Source organism: Amblyraja radiata, chromosome 7 (assembly GCF_010909765.2).
Source record: "Amblyraja radiata isolate CabotCenter1 chromosome 7, sAmbRad1.1.pri, whole genome shotgun sequence".
Taxonomy (NCBI): Eukaryota; Metazoa; Chordata; class Chondrichthyes; order Rajiformes; family Rajidae; genus Amblyraja; species Amblyraja radiata.
In genome coordinates, this window is record NC_045962.1 from 87,480,038 (window position 1) to 87,495,570 (window position 15,533).

The 15,533-nt window shown below is 55.2% G+C and overlaps 2 protein-coding genes across 3 annotated transcripts in view; one reads left to right on the plus strand and one right to left on the minus strand.

Annotated features, from left to right (window-relative positions):
* The first annotated feature begins 548 nt into the window (after window positions 1-548).
* pecr (peroxisomal trans-2-enoyl-CoA reductase) lies at window positions 549-15,376 on the plus strand. Of its 2 annotated transcripts, none has more exons than XM_033024959.1 (8): window positions 549-652; window positions 3,570-3,703; window positions 5,746-5,911; window positions 9,654-9,735; window positions 11,257-11,353; window positions 12,412-12,522; window positions 13,552-13,663; window positions 15,148-15,376. In XM_033024959.1, exons 1-8 carry the CDS (start codon window positions 571-573, stop codon window positions 15,234-15,236), a joined length of 873 nt encoding a protein of 290 aa, XP_032880850.1. In that variant the 5' UTR covers window positions 549-570; the 3' UTR covers window positions 15,237-15,376. The 2 variants fall into 2 exon arrangements, with proteins under 2 accessions (XP_032880850.1, XP_032880849.1); XM_033024958.1 differs by having other exon boundaries at window positions 13,552-13,660; window positions 15,129-15,376.
* Window positions 15,196-15,533, minus strand: part of ercc3 (ERCC excision repair 3, TFIIH core complex helicase subunit) — a 37,192-nt gene continuing 36,854 nt past the window's right edge. Inside the window, exon 16 of the mRNA XM_033024956.1 lies at window positions 15,196-15,330. The gene's annotated coding sequence lies outside the window, so the exon portion shown is untranslated. The remainder of the gene's footprint in view (window positions 15,331-15,533) is intronic.

A 15,533-nucleotide genomic window follows, 5' to 3' on the forward strand; every position in this document is an offset into this window, starting at 1 on the left:
TACGGGATACTGAGTTGGATGATCAGCCATGATCATATTGAATGGCGGTGCAGGCTCGAAGGGCCGAATGGCCTACTCCTGCACCTATTTTCTATGTTTCTATCTACAGACGCACCCGTCAAGACCTCCTTCCAGTGAAGGAATGACGTCCGGCACTCCAGGGTCCTGACTCCCTCCATTGAGCTTTAAAGTGATTGCTGTCCCAGCTGTTCCAGAACCTGCTGCTGCTGCTCCCCATCACTCCCCGCGTCCGTCTGCTTCCCCATCCCCTTTTGTAACCAGTTCACCTACTGCTGCACCTATTTTCTATGTTTCTATAATATCTAGGACAGGGGTCGGCAACCTACGGCCCACGGGCCGGATCCGACCCGAAACCCGAAATCATCCGGCCCGTGGGGGTATTTTGTTCAATTAGCTTTCGCTACCTGGGAACTGCAGCCAGTCTCAGGTGGCAAACTCTGTGACCTCATCAGGGGATTCCCTCCGTCCAGGATGAGCTGTGACCTCACTAGCGGGGATGCCCCGCCCCCCCCCCCCCTGGTGCAGAGTGACACGTGACCTGTGGGCAAGATGGCGGCGGCGATGGTTGCGGTGGTGACGGGCGGCGGGAGCGGCATCGGGGCAGCGGTGGCGGCGCAGCTACTGGGCCTGGGTACGGCCCCTCCCCCTCCCCCCTCCCCCCCCCGTCACACAGTGCGGCCCCTCCCCCTCCCCCCCACACACAGTGCGGCCCCTCCCCCCCACACAGTGCGGCCCCTCCCCCTCCTCCCCCCCCCACAGTGCGGCGCTCCCTCACTCCCCCTCCCCCACACAGTGCGGCCCCTCCCCCCTCCCCCCCACACAGTGCGGCCCCTCCCCCCACACAGTGCGGCCCCTCCCCCCCCCACACACAGTGCGGCCCCTCCCCCCCCCACACACACACAGTGCGGCCCCTCCCCCTCCCCCCCCACACAGTGCGGGCCCCTCCCCCTCCCCACACACAGTGCGGCCCCTCCCCCCCTAGTGCGGCCCCTCCCCCTCCCCCTCCCCCCCCACACAGTGCGGCCCCTCCCCCTCCCCCTCCCCCCCCCACACAGTGCGGCCCCTCCCCCTCCCCCCCCCACACAGTGCGGCCCCTCCCCCTCCCCCCCACACAGTGCGGCCCCTCCCCCTCCCCCCCCCACACAGTGCTGCCCCTCCCCCTCCCCCCACACAGTGCGGCCCTCCCCCTCCCCCCCCACACAGTGCGGCCCCTCCCCCTCCCCCCCACACAGTGCGGCCCCTCCCCCTCCCCCCCACACAGTGCTGCCCCTCCCCTCCCCCCACACAGTGCGGCCCCTCCCCCTCCCCCCCCACACAGTGCGGCCCCTCCCCCTCCCCCCCCACACAGTGCGGCCCCTCCCCCTCCCCCCACACAGTGCGGCCCCTCCCCCTCCCCCCACACACAGTGCGGCCCCTCCCCCCCCCCCCCACACAGTGCGGCCCCTCCCCCTCCCCCCCCACACAGTGCGGCCCCTCCCCCTCCCCCCCCCACACAGTGCGGCCCCTCCCCCTCCCCCCCACACAGTGCGGCCCCTCCCCCTCCCACTCCCCCCCCACACAGTGCGGCCCTCCCCCCCCCACACAGTGCGGCCCCTCCCCCTCCCCCTCCCCCTCCCCCACACACAGTGCGGCCCCTCCCCCTCCCCCCCCACACAGTGCGGCCCCTCCCCCTCCCCCCCCACACAGTGCGCCCCTCCCCCTCCCCCCACACAGTGCGGCCCCGCCCCCTCCCCCTCCCCCCACACAGTGCGGCCCCTCCCCTCCCCCCCCACAACAGTGCGCCCCTCCCCCCCCCACACAGTGCGGCCCCTCCCCCTCCCCCCCCACACAGTGCGGCCCCTCCCCCTCCCCCCCCCCACACAGTGCGGCCCCTCCCCCCCACACAGTGCGGCCCCTCCCCCTCCTCCCCCACACAGTGCGGCCCCTCCCCTCACCCCCCCCACACAGTGCGGCCCCTCCCCCTCCCCCCCCACACAGTGCGGCCCCTCCCCCTCCCCCCCACACAGTGCGGCCCCTCCCCCTCCCCCCACACAGTGCGGCCCCTCCCCCTCCTCCCCCACACAGTGCGGCCCCTCCCCCTCTCCCCCCCCACACAGTGCGGCCCCTCCCCCTCCCCCCCCCACACAGTGCGGCCCCTCCCCCTCCTCCCCACACAGTGCGGCCCCTCCCCCTCTCCCCCCCCACACAGTGCGGCCCTCCCTCACTCCCCCTCCCCCCCCACACAGTGCGGCCCCTCCCCCTCCCCCCACACAGTGCGGCCCCTCCCCCCTCCCCCCACACAATGCGGCGCTCCCTCACTCCCCCTCCCCCCCCCCACACAGTGCGGCCCCTCCCCCTCCCCCTCCCCCCCCCCACACAGTGCGGCCCCTCCCCCTCCCCCCCACACAGTGCGGCCCCTCCCCCTCCCCCCCCCCACACAGTGCGGCCCCTCCCCCTCCCCCCCCACACAGTGCGGCCCCTCCCCCTCCCCCCCACACAGTGCGGCCCCTCCCCCTCCCCCCCCACACAGTGCGGCCCCTCCCCCTCCCCCCACACAGTGCGGGCCCCTCCCCCTCCCCCCCCCACACAGTGCGGCCCCTCCCCCTCCCCCCCCACACAGTGCGGCCCCTCCCCCTCCCCCCCCACACAGTGCGGCCCCTCCTCCCCCACACAGTGCGGCCCCTCCCCCCACACCGTGCGGCCCCTCCCCCTCCCCCCCCCACACAGTGCGGCCCTCCCCCTCCCCCCACACAGTGCGGGCCCCTCCCCCTCCTCCCCCACACAGTGCGGCCCCTCCCCTCTCCCCCCCACACAGTGCGGCCCCTCCCCCCCACACACTGCGGCGCTCCCTCACTCCCCCCCCCCCCCACACAGTTGCGGCCCCTCCCCCTCCTCCCCCACACAGTGCGGCCCCTCCCCCTCTCCCCCCCCCCACACAGTGCGGCCCCTCACCCCCCCCACACAGTGCGGCCCCTCCCCCTCTCCCCCCCCCCACACAGTGCGGCCCCTCCCCCCCACACACTGCGCGCTCCCTCACTCCCCCCCCCCCCCCCACACAGTGCGGCCCCTCCCCCCCCCCCTCACTGTCCCACCCCCCCCCCCCACACACTGCGGCGCTCCCTCACTCCCCCCCCCCCCCACACACTGCGGCGCTCCCTCACTCACTCCCCCTCCCCCCCCACACAGTAGGGGGGTGGGAGAGGAGGGGAGGGGATGTTAGAGGTGGAGAGAGGGGATGAGGGGAAGGGGAGAGAGGGGTAGCGGGGAGTGGTGCAAGAGAGGGGGTGGGGGGAGATTGGGGTGAAGAGGGGTGGTGGATGGGGTGGGAGGGGAGGAGGGAAAGGGGTGAGGAGGGAGATGGAGAGGGGGGAAGGGGAGGAGGAGAGGGGGGAAAGATGGTGGGGGAGGAGGAGAGAGGATGAGGGCCCCACAATGCGGCACTCCCTCACTGTCCGAGGCGCTCCCTCACTCCCCCCCCCCCTGTGCGCGCTCCCTCAGTCCTGCCCACCCCCCCCCCCCCTGTGCTGCTGCAGCTGCTGCTGCCCACTGACCACATTTCACGTCCCCAGAATGTAACGTGGTGATCGCGTCCCGCAAGATGGAGCGACTGACACAAGCAGCGCAGCGACTCTCAGCGGCTCTGCCCGCCTCCAACCCCGCCATGGTGACCCCAATCCAGTGCAACATCCGCAAGGAGGATGAAGTAAGGAAGCGACTTTACCTCCAGCACCCTCCTATGTGCCTTGTATTTAGTTCAGAGGCACAGCGTGGAAGCCTGCGATCCCCGCACACTAAACACACACACACACTCACTCACCACCCCCACACACACGCGCACACACACACACACACACACACACACACACACCACACGCACACACACACTGGCACACACTCGCACTTGCGCACACACACTCACTCACACGCACAAACACACTCGCACACACACACACTCGCACACACACACTCGCACACGCACACTCACGCACACGCACACACACCCACTCACACACCCACTCACACTCACATACACGCGCACACACACTCACACACATACACACACACACACGCACACACGCACACACACACACAGGGCAATTTACAATTATACCAAAGCCAATTAACCTGCACGACTATGGAGTGTGGGACAACGCTCATCATATATATTTTATTTAAGAAGGAACTGCAGATGCTGGAAAATCGAAGGTAGGTAAAAGTGCTGGAGAAACTCAGCGGGTGCGGCAGCATCTATGGAGCGAAGGAAATAGGCAACCTTTCGGGCCGAAAAGTCTGAGGAAGGGTTTCGGCCCGAAAGGTTGCCTATTTCCATCGCTCCATAGATGCTGCCGCACCCGCTGAGTTTCTCCAGCACTTTTAGAAACATAGACAATAGGTGCAGGAGGAGGCCATTCGGCCCTTCGTGCCTGCCTTCTCCCCATATCCCTTGAATCCACTAGCCCCTTGTCTGTCTTCATATTTAGTTTAGTTTAGAGATACAGCGCAGAAACAGGCCCTTCAGCCCACCGAGTCTGCACCGACCAGCAATCCCCGCACACTAACATTATCCTACACACACTAGGGACAATTTACACGTATACCAAGCCAATTAACCTACAAACCTGCACGACTTTGGAGTGTGGGAGGAAACCGGAGCACCCGGAGAAAACCCACGCAGGTCACGGGGAAAATCTCATGATTTTGTACAGGTAGATGACGAATCTCGACCAAACCAACTCGAGCGTGAAGGTTTGTTGTAACTTGCGCTGGATAATCTGGATAGGTGACGTTTTGGGTCAGGACCCTTCTTCAGACTGAACCTCATCACCTATCCATGTTCTCCACAGATGCTGCCTGTCTCGCTGAATTACTCCAGCTTCTAGGATGGGGTGGATGTGGAGAGGATATTTCCACTAGTGGGAGAGTCGAGGACTAGAGGTCACAGCCTCAGAATTAAAGGACGTTCCTGTAGTACGGAGATGAGAAGGAATTTCTTTGGTAGACAAAAATGCTGGAGAAACTCAGCGGGTGAGGCAGCATCTATGGAGCGAAGGAATAGGCGACGTTTCCGGTCGAGATGTAGGGTCCACTGATGGGGGGGGGGGGGGGCGGGAAAAAAATGGAAGAGGCGGAGACAGTGGGCTGTGGGAGAGCTGGGAAGGGGAGGGGAAGGAGGGAGAAAGCAGGGACTACCTGAAATTGGAGAAGTCAATGTTCATACCGCTGGGGTGTACAGTCGGGCGGTGAATCTGTGGAGTTCTTTACCACAGAAGGCTGTGGAGGCCAAGTCAATGGGTGTTTTTAAGTCAGAGATAGATTCTTGATTAGTAAGGGTGTCAGAGGTGATGGGGAGAAGCCATTAAGCCCTTCGAGCCAGCAGCACCATTCAATATGATCATGGCTGATCATCCACAATCAGTACCCCGTTCCTGCCTTCTCCCCACATCCCCTGATTCCGTTAGCCCTAAGAGCAAAATCTAACTCTCGCTTGAATACATCCAGTTAGTCCTAGATTCGTAGATTAGTACAGGTGTCAGATTAATACAGGTGTGGGGAGAAGGCAGGAGAATGGGGTTAGGAGGGAGAGATAGATCAGCCACGGTTGAATGGTGGAGTAGACTTGATGGGCCGAATGGCCTAATTCTGCTCATGCTATAACTGATGACCTTGTTTGTGTCGGCCTTTGGTGTACAGCAGCACCTGGCACTCCTTGCCTGACGGTTTGTTGTGGTGTTGTGTGCCGGGCAGGTGAAGAACCTGATGCAGCAGGTGTTGGCTCTACACGGCCGTATCGACTACCTGGTCAACAACGGTGGTGGGCAGTTCGCCAGCCCTGCCGCGGACATCAGCACCAAGGGCTGGAACGCCGTCATCGAGACCAACCTCACCGGGACCTTCCTCTGCTGCCGGGAAGGTAGTTACATAGATACATAGACCTCTCCCCCCCCACCCCTCGACTCGATCCCAAACAGTCTTTCCAGGTGAGGCAGAGGTTCACCTGCACCTCCTCCAACCTCATCTACTGTATCCACTGTTCCATGTGTCAACTTCTCTACATCGGCGAGACCAAGCGCAGGCTCGGCGATCGTTTCGCTGAACACCCCCCGCTCAGTCTGCCTAAACCAACCTGATCTCCCGGTGGCTCAGCACTTCAACTCCCCCTCCCATTCTCAATCTGACCTTTCTGTCCTGGGCCTCCTCCACTGTCAGAGTGAGGCCCAGCGCAAATTGGAGGAACAGCACCTCATATTTCACTTGGGTAGTTTACACCCCAGCGGTATGAACATTGACTTCTCTAACTTCAAATAGCCCCTTGCTTTCCCTCTCTCTCCATCCCCTTCCTCTTCCCAGTTCTATCTACATTCTATCTTTATCCCGCCCCCTCCCCTGACATCAGTCTGAAGAAGGGTCTTGACCCGAAACGTCACCCATTCCTTCTCTCCAGAGATGCTGTCTGTCCCGCTGAGTTACTCCAGCATTTTGTGTCCATCTTCGATTTAACCCGTCTTTGCACACCTTGGCTATGCAAAACAGAATTCCACTGTGACTCGTTGCATGTCCCAATAAACCATTCATTCATTCAATGAGAGGGGGGGGAAGGGGAGGGGTAGCGGGACTGACGTATGATGAAGGAATGGGTCGACTGGGCTTGTATTCATTGGAATTTAGAAGGATGAGAGGGTATCTTATAAAGAAACATATAACATTCTTAAGGGATTGGACAGGCTAGATGCAGAAAAAATGTTCCCGATTCAGATTCAGATTCAACTTTAAACGAGACAACGAAATGCAGTTAGCATCTCCCTGGAAGAGCGACATAGAATATGATTTCAATAAATAAATCTATTTACATGCATACAGTCATAGTGTTTTTCCTGGTGGGAGGAGAGTCGGGGGAGGGGTTGGCAGTCACCGAGGTACAGTGTTGAGTAGAGTGACAGCCGCCGGGAAGAAGCTGTTCCTGGACCTGCTGGTTCGGCAACGGGGAGACCTGTAGCGCCTCCCGGATGGTAGGAGGGTAAACAGTCCATGGTTGGGGTGAGAGCAGTCCTTGACGATGCTGAGCGCCCTTTGCAGACAACGCTTGCTTTGGACAGACTCAATGGAGGGGAGTGAGGAACCGGTGATGCGTTGGGCAGTTTTCACCACCCTCTGCAGTGCTTTCCGGTCAGAGACAGAGCAGTTGCCATACCATACTGTGATACAGTTGGTAAGGATGCTCTCGATGGTGCAGTGGTAGAAGTTCACCAGAATCTGAGGAGACAGATGGACCTTCTTCAGTCTCCTCAGGAAGAAGAGACGCTGGTGAGCCTTCTTGATCAGCGTTGAGGTATTGTGGGTCCAAGAGAGGTCATCGGAGATGTTGACCCCCAGGAACCTGAAGCTAGAAACACGTTCCACCTCCGTCCCGTTAATGTGGATGGGGGCGTGCGTGCCGCCCCTAGACTTCCTGAAGTCTACAATGAGCTCCTTGGTCTTCTTGGAGTTAAGGGCCAGGTTGTTGTCAGCGCACCATGCTGCTACGTGCTGGACCTCCTCCCTGTAGGCCGACTCATCGTTGTTGCTGATGAGGCCAATCACCGTTGTATCATCTGCATACTTGATGATGGTGTTAGTACCATGTACAGGTGTGCAGTCATAGGTGAAGAGGGAGTAGAGGAGGGGGCTCAGCACACAGCCCTGTGGAACGCTGGTGTTCAGGGTGAGGGTTGAAGAGGTGTGCTTGTCTGACCTAACAGACTGGGGTCTGTTGGTTAGAAAGTCCAGTATCCAGTTGCAGAGGGAGGGGTCGATGCCCAGGTCACCGAGTTTGGTGATCAGTTTAGAGGGTATAATGGTGTTGAATGCTGAGCTGTAATCGATGAACAGCATTCTTACGTAAGTGTCGAGGTGGGAGAGGGCGGAGTGAAGTGCCGTTGAGATGGCATCCTCTGTACTCCTGTTCTTGCGGTAGGCAAACTGATAGGGATCCAGTGTGGGGGGTAGGCAGCCTTTGAGGTGTGCCAGGACCAGCCTCTCGAAGCACTTGGTGATGATGGGAGTAAGTGCAACTGGGCGGAAGTCGTTGAGGCTCGCCGCAGTGGAGTGTTTTTGGCGGAATGTTGGGGGAGTCCGGAACCAGGGGTCACAGTTTAAGAATAAGGGGTAGTCCATGTAGGACTGAGATGAGGAACAACTTTGTCTCCCAGAGAGTTGTGAATCTGGAATTGTCTGCCACAGAAGGCAGTGGAGGCCAATTCTCTGGATTTTTTCAAGGGAGAGTTATAGATTTTAGGGCTAACGGAAACAAGGGATATGGGGAGAAAGCAGGAACGGGGAACTGATTGTGGATGATCAGCCATGATCATATATAGGGCGGCACAGTGGTAGAGTTGCTGCCTTACAGCACTTGCAGCATCAGATACCCGGGTTTGATCCCGACCACAGGTGCTGTCTGTACAGAGTTTGTACCTTCTCCCCATGACCATGTGGGTTTTCTGCGACATCTTCGGTTTCCTCCCACACTCCAAAGACGCACAGGTTTGTAGGTTAATTGGCTTAGCATAGGTGTAAAAGATTGTCCCTAGTGTGTGTAGAATGATGTTAGTGTGCGGGTATCACTGGTCGGCGCAGACCCGATGGGCCGAAGGGCCTGTTTCCGTGCTGTATCTCTAAAAAAACTGAATGACAGTGCTGGCTCGAAGGGCCGAATGGCCTACTCCAACATCTATTTTCTATGTTTCATTCATTCATTCATTCATTCATTCATTCATTCATTCATGTGTTTTCATAAGTTCTAGGAGTAGAATTAGGCATTCGGCCCATCAAGTCTACACCACCATTCAATCAAGGCTGATCTATCTCTCCCACGCAACCCCATTGTCCTGCCTTCTCCCCTTAACTCCTGACACCCGTTAAGGGGAGAAGGCAGGATGTTTCCACCAGTGGGAGAGTCTAGGACCAGAGGTCACAGCCTCAGAATTAAAGGACGTTCTTTTAGAAAAGAGGTGAGGAGGAACTTCTTTAGCCAGAGGGTGGTGAATCTGTGGGATTCATTGCCACAGACGGCTGTGGAGGCCACAAGTGAGTGGATATTTTTATGGCAGAGATAGACAAGTTCATGATTAGAGCGGGTGTCAAGGGTTACGGGGTTATGGCAGGAGAATGGGGTTAGGAGGGAGAGATAGATCAGCCATGATTGAATGGCGGAGTGACCTAATTGTCCTCCTATAACTTGTGAACTTGTAAACTAGTCCCATCCTACACACACTCAAGGCAATTTACAGAGGCAAAATTAACCTACAAACCTGTACGTTTAGTTTATTTTAGTTTAGTTTAGAGATACGGCGCGGAAACAGGCCCTTCGGCCCACCGAGTCCGTGCCGACCAGCGATCCCCGCACACTAACACTGTCCTACACACACTAGGAACAATTTACATTTACACCAAGCCAATTAACCTACAAACCTGCACGTCTTTAGAGTGTGGGAGGAAACCGGAGCACCCGGAGAAAACCCACGCAGGTCACGGGGAGAACGTGCAAACTCCGTACAGACAGTACTGAAGTCGGGATTGAACCGGGTCTCTGGCGCTGTGAGGCAGCAGCTCTACCCGCTGCACCACCGTGACGCCTCTTTCCCCTCCCTAACGCTCACTCTGTGCTCTCTCCGTTGCAGTGTATCGCTCGTGGATGAGGGACAACGGCGGTTCCATCGTCAACATAGTAGCGGACATGTGGAAGGGGTTCCCGGGGATGGCGTGAGTGGGGGGGGGGGGGGGGGGGGGGCACCCTGCACGCACGGGGACGTGGACAATACAGTAACTAAAGATAGACACAAAATGCTGGAGCGACTCAGTGGGTCAGGCAGCATCTCTGGAGAGAAGGAATAGATGACGTTTCGGGTTGAGACCCTTCTTCAGACTGAAACATCACCCATTCCTTTTCTCCAGAGATGCTGCCTGACCCACTGAGTTACTCCAGCCTTTTGTGTCTATCTGTGGTTTAATCCAGCATCTGCAGTTCCTTCTTGAACTAAACCAAACTTAAACTTTAAAACTTTAAACTTAAACTTTATACTTAAACGAATTGTGGACGCAGCCCAGACCGTCACACACACAAACCAACCTCCCTCCCATCGCCTCCATCTACGCCTCACGCTGCCTCGGCAAGGCCAGCAGCATCATCAAGGACCAGTCTCCCCCCCGGTGACTCCCTCTTCTCCCCTCTCCCATCGGGCAAGAGGTACAGAAGTGTGAAAACGAACGCACACACCTCCAGATTCAGGGACAGTTTCTTCCCGGCTGTTATCAGGCAACTGAACCGTCCTCTCACCAACTAGAGAGCGGTCCTGACCTCCCATCTACCTCATTGGTGACCCTCGGACTATCCTTGATCGGACTTTGCTGGCTTTACCTTGCACTAAACGTTATTCCCTTTATCCTGTATCTGTACACTGTGGACGGCTCGATGTATTGTCTTTCCGCTGACTGGTTGGCTTGCAACAAACCAAAGCAAATAAAAACTTCAACCGAACAAACTAACACTAAACTAACACCAAACACTAAACCAAGATAGACACAAAATGCTGGACAGGCAGTATTCCTGGATGGAAGGAATGGGTAATGTTTCGGGTCGAGACCCATCTTCAGACTCACAAGATTCAAGATTCAAGAGAGTTTATTGTCATGTGTCCCTGATAGGACAATGAAATTCTTGCCTTGCTTCAGCACAACAGAACATAGTAGGCATGACTACAGAACAGATCAGTGTGTCCATGTACCATTATATATATACACACAGCAATAAATAAACTGATAAAGTGCAAATAACAGATAATGGTCTATTAATGTTCAGAGTTTTGTTTGAGTTGAGTTTAATAGCCTGATGGCTGTGGGGAAGTAGCTATTCCTGAACCTAGACGATGCAGTCTTCAGGCTCCTGTACCTTCTACCTGAAGGTAGCGGGGAGATGAGTGTGTGGCCAGGATGGTGTGGGTCCTTGATGATGCTGCCAGCCTTTTTGAGGCAGCGACTGCGATAGATCCCCTCGATGGAAGGGTCTTGACCCGAAACATCACCCATTCCTTCTCGCCAGAGATGCTGCCTGTCCCGCTGAGTTACTCCAGCTTTTTGTGTCTATTTTCCAGCATCTGTAAACCAGCATCCGCAGTTCCTTCCTGGATAAAATAACTCTAAAGCTAAACTAAAGATGAAAAGACTCTTGAAGTTCTGAGTGTTTGAGGTCGACCTGTAACTCTAGCTGTATTCTGCCCCCCCCAGTCACACAGGAGCAGCGAGATCAGCCGTGGACAACCTCACCAAGAGCCTGGCCATCGAGTGGGCTGACAGTGGAGTGCGGGTCAATGCAGTGGCACCGGTGAGTTCCCCCCTCTCCCACCCCTCCCCCCTCGCTCCGTCACCCCTCCCCCCCCCGACTCCACCTCCCATGCCAAATCCCAGTCGCAATCCTAACCACCAGCTGTCCAGGCTAGAGATACAGCCCGGAAACAGGCCCTTCGGCCCACCCAGCCTGTGCCGACCAGTCATCACCCCACACATAGACAACGGGTGCAGGAGGAGGCCATTAGGCCCTTCGAGCCAGCACCGCCATTCAATGTGATCATGGCTGATCATCCCCAATCAGTACCCCGTTCCTGCCTTCTCCCCATATCCCCTGACTCCGCTATCTTTAAGAGCCCTATCTAGCTCTCTCTTGAAAGTATCCAGAGAACCGGCCTCCACCGCCCTCTGAGGCAGAGAATTCCACAGACTCACCACTCTCTGTGAGAAAAAGTGTTTCCTCGTCTCCGTTCTAAATGGCTTACTCCTTATTAAAACTGTGTGTGGCCCCTGGATCTGGACTCCCCCAAACATCGGGAACATGTTTCCTGCCTCTAGCGTGTCCAAACCCTTAATAATCTTATATGTTTCAATGTTTGTCTGCTGTTTCATAATTGCTTTTTATTTTTTATTCTGTTCGAAATAAAGGATTTAAATAAAATAAATAAATAAATTTAAATAAAATAAATGTTTCCTGCCCCTAGCGTGTCCAAGCCCTTAACAAACTTGAAGGAATAGGCGACGTTTCGGGTCGAGACCCTTGTGTCTTGAAGGAATAGGCAACGTTTCGGGTCGAGACCCTTGTGTCTTGAAGGAATAGGCAACGTTTCGGGTCGAGACCCTTGTGTCTTGAAGGAATAGGCGACGTTTCGGGTCGAGACCCTTCCGGGTCTCGACCCGAAACGTCACCTATTCCTTCGCTCCACAGATGCTGCCTCACCCGCCGAGTTTCTCCAGCATTTTTGTCTACCTTCGATTTTTCCAGCATCTGCAGTTCCTTCTTAAACAATTAATAATGGCCGATTGGCCTACTCCTGCTCCTATTATTCTATGTTTCTGCGCTGTATAACTACACTAAACTTTCCTCCCTCACAGGGAATAATTTTCTCCGAGTCAGCAGTGGCAAACTACAAGGAACTAGGGCCCAGTTTGTTCAAAGGTAACATCTCGAAGATCCCAGCGAAGAGGTTGGGAGTCCCAGAGGAGGTGAGTTCTCCTCGTCTGAGTGACGTGTTGGCACTGGTTATTGTTGCCAAGTCTACTGAGATGCCGTGACAAGATGTGTTTGTGTGCTATCCGGTCGAGTCCCTAAGACCATAAGACGTAGGGGCAGAATTAGGCCATTCGGCCCATCGGGTCCACCATTCAATCATGGCTGACCTATCGAAGTAGGATAGTGTTAGTGTGCGGGGAACGTTGGTCGGTACGGACTCGGTGGGCCGAAGGGCCTGTTTCTGCCCAGTATCTCTAAACTAAACTATATATGAAGATAGACATCAGTGCTGGAGAAACTCAGCGGGTGAGGCAGCATCTATGGAGCGAACAAAATAGGCAACATTTCGGCCCGTAACGTTGCCTATTTCCTTCGCTCCATAGATGCTGCTGCACCCGCTGAGTTTCTCCAGCATTTTTGTCCACCTTCGATTTTCCAGCATCTGCAGTTCCTTCTTAAACAACACGGCTGATCTATCTCTCCCTCCTAATCCCATTCTCCTGCCTTCTCCCCATAACCCCTGACACCCGTATTAATCAAGAATCTATCTATCTCCGCCTTAAAAATATCCACTGACTTGTGGCCTCCACAGCCGTCTGTGGCAAAGAATTCCACAGATTCACCACCCTCTGACTAAAGAAATTCCTCCTCATCTCCTTCCCGAAGGAGTATGTGTAGGAAAGGACCACAGATGCTGATTTAAAGAACGTCCATTTATTCTGAGGCTGTGCCCTGTGGTCCTAAACTCTCCCACTAGTGGAAACATCCTCTCCACATCCACTCTATCTATTCACGATGGATGAACAGTTGCAGAGATACAGCGTGGAAACAGGCCTTTCTACAGATAGGGTAGACAGATTTTCCAGACACCCCATCATCTGACACCATACACACTGTGGACGGCTCGATTGTAATCACGTATTGTCTTTCCGCAGACTGGTTAGCACGCAACAGTAGCTTGTCACTGTACTTCGGTACACGGGACAATAAACTACACTCAACCCTGTTCTCTCCGGTTGCAGGTCGCTCCTGTCGTTTGCTTTTTGCTTTCACCCGCAGCCTCGTTCATCACCGGTGAGACGGTGAGGGTGGATGGCGGACAAAGTCTCTACCACAGCCCCTGGAACATTCCCGGTAAGGACAAGGCTCTCTCTCTCTCCCTCTCTCCCCCTTCAAACAGCCCCATCACCTTCAGTGTAGTGTGGTTTTGTTTAGAGATATACAAGCACGGAAACAGGCCCACCGAGTCCGTGCCGACCAGCGATCCCCGGGCACTAACACTATCCTGCACACACTAGGGACAAATTACAATTTACATTTACAGTGCCCTCCATAATGTTTGGGACAAAGACCCATCATTTATTTATTTGCCTCGGTACTCCACAATTTGAGATTTGTCATAGAAAAAATCGCATGTGGTCAAAGTGCACATTGTCAGATTTTATTATAGGCCATTTTTATACATTTTGGTTTCACCATGTAGAAATGACAGCAGTGTTTTTACATAGTCCCCCCGTTTCAAGGCACCATAATGTTTGGGACACAACAATATCATGTAAATGAAAGTAGTCATGTTTAGTATTTTGTTGCATATCCTTTGCATGCAATGACTGCTTGAAGTCTGCGATTCATGGACATCACCAGTTGCTGGGTGTCTTCTCTGGTGATGCTCTGCCAGGCCTGTATTGTAGCCATCTTTAGCTTATGCTTGTGTTGGGGGCTAGTCCCCTTCAGTTTTCTCTTCAGCATATAAAAGGCAGGCTCAATTGGATTCAGATCAAGCGATTGATGGCCACTCATGAATTGACCATTTTTTAGCTTTGAAAAACTCCTTTGTTGCTTTAGCAGTATCTTTGGGATCATTGTCTGGCTGTACAGGTACAGCAGGCAGTGAAGAAAGCTAATGGAATGTTGGCCTTCATAACAGGAGGATTTCAGTATAGGAGTAGAGAGGTTCTTCTGCAGTTGTATAGGGCTCTGGTGAGACCACATTTGGAGTATTGTGTACAGTTTTGGTCTCCTAATTTGAGGAAGGACATCCTTGTGATTGAGGCAGTGCAGCGTAGGTTCACGAGATTGATCCCTGGGATGGCGGGACTGTCATATGAGGAAAGATTGAAAAGACTGGGCTTGTATTCACTGGAGTTTAGAAGGATGAGGGGGTATCTTATAGAAACATATACAATTATAAAAGGACTGGACAATCTAGATGCAGGAAAAATGTTCCCAATGTTGGGCGAGTCCAGAACCAGGGGCCACAGTCTTAGAATAAAGGGGAGGTCATTTAAGACTGAGGTGAGAAAAGACTGAGCTGTATTTTCTACATGGTGAAACTAAAATGTATAAAAATACCCTTTAATAAAATCGGACAATGCACACTTTGACCACATGTGATTTTTTCTATTACAAATCTCAAATTGTGGAGTACAGAGGCAAATATTGGGTTGTGAGTCTGTGGAATTCTCTGCCTCAGAGGGCGGTGGAGGCTGGTTCTCTGGATACTTTCATGATCACATTGAATGGCAGTGCTGGCTCGAAGGGCTGAATGGCCTACTCCTGCATCTATTGTCTACTGTAAAATTACTCAGTGACCTGTTCACGGTTTTCTCTCTCCTCAGACCACGACCGCTGGCCCTCTCCTCCGGAGGGCAGGAACGCCGATCTATTGGCTGCCTTCCTCTCGGGGAAACCTCTCTCGAAGCTGTAGTAGCAGTGGGAGCGAGGAGCTATCCAGTGAAGCCGCCAGCAGCCCTGAGCCATCTGTATATCCATCCATTCCATGGCACGGTAGCACTAACTTACTGAACAACAATAAAGGAACAGGTTAAAACAACTTTGCACCAACAAGCAGCTGAAATGAGAGACTATTTAACACAATGCTCCCTGTACATTGGCCCAGCTTAGCACACGAAGAGCATTTGTCGGCACTGGGCCTGTACTCGCTGGAGTTTAGAAGGATGAGGGGACACCTCATTGAAACTTACAGAATAGTGAAAGGCCTGGA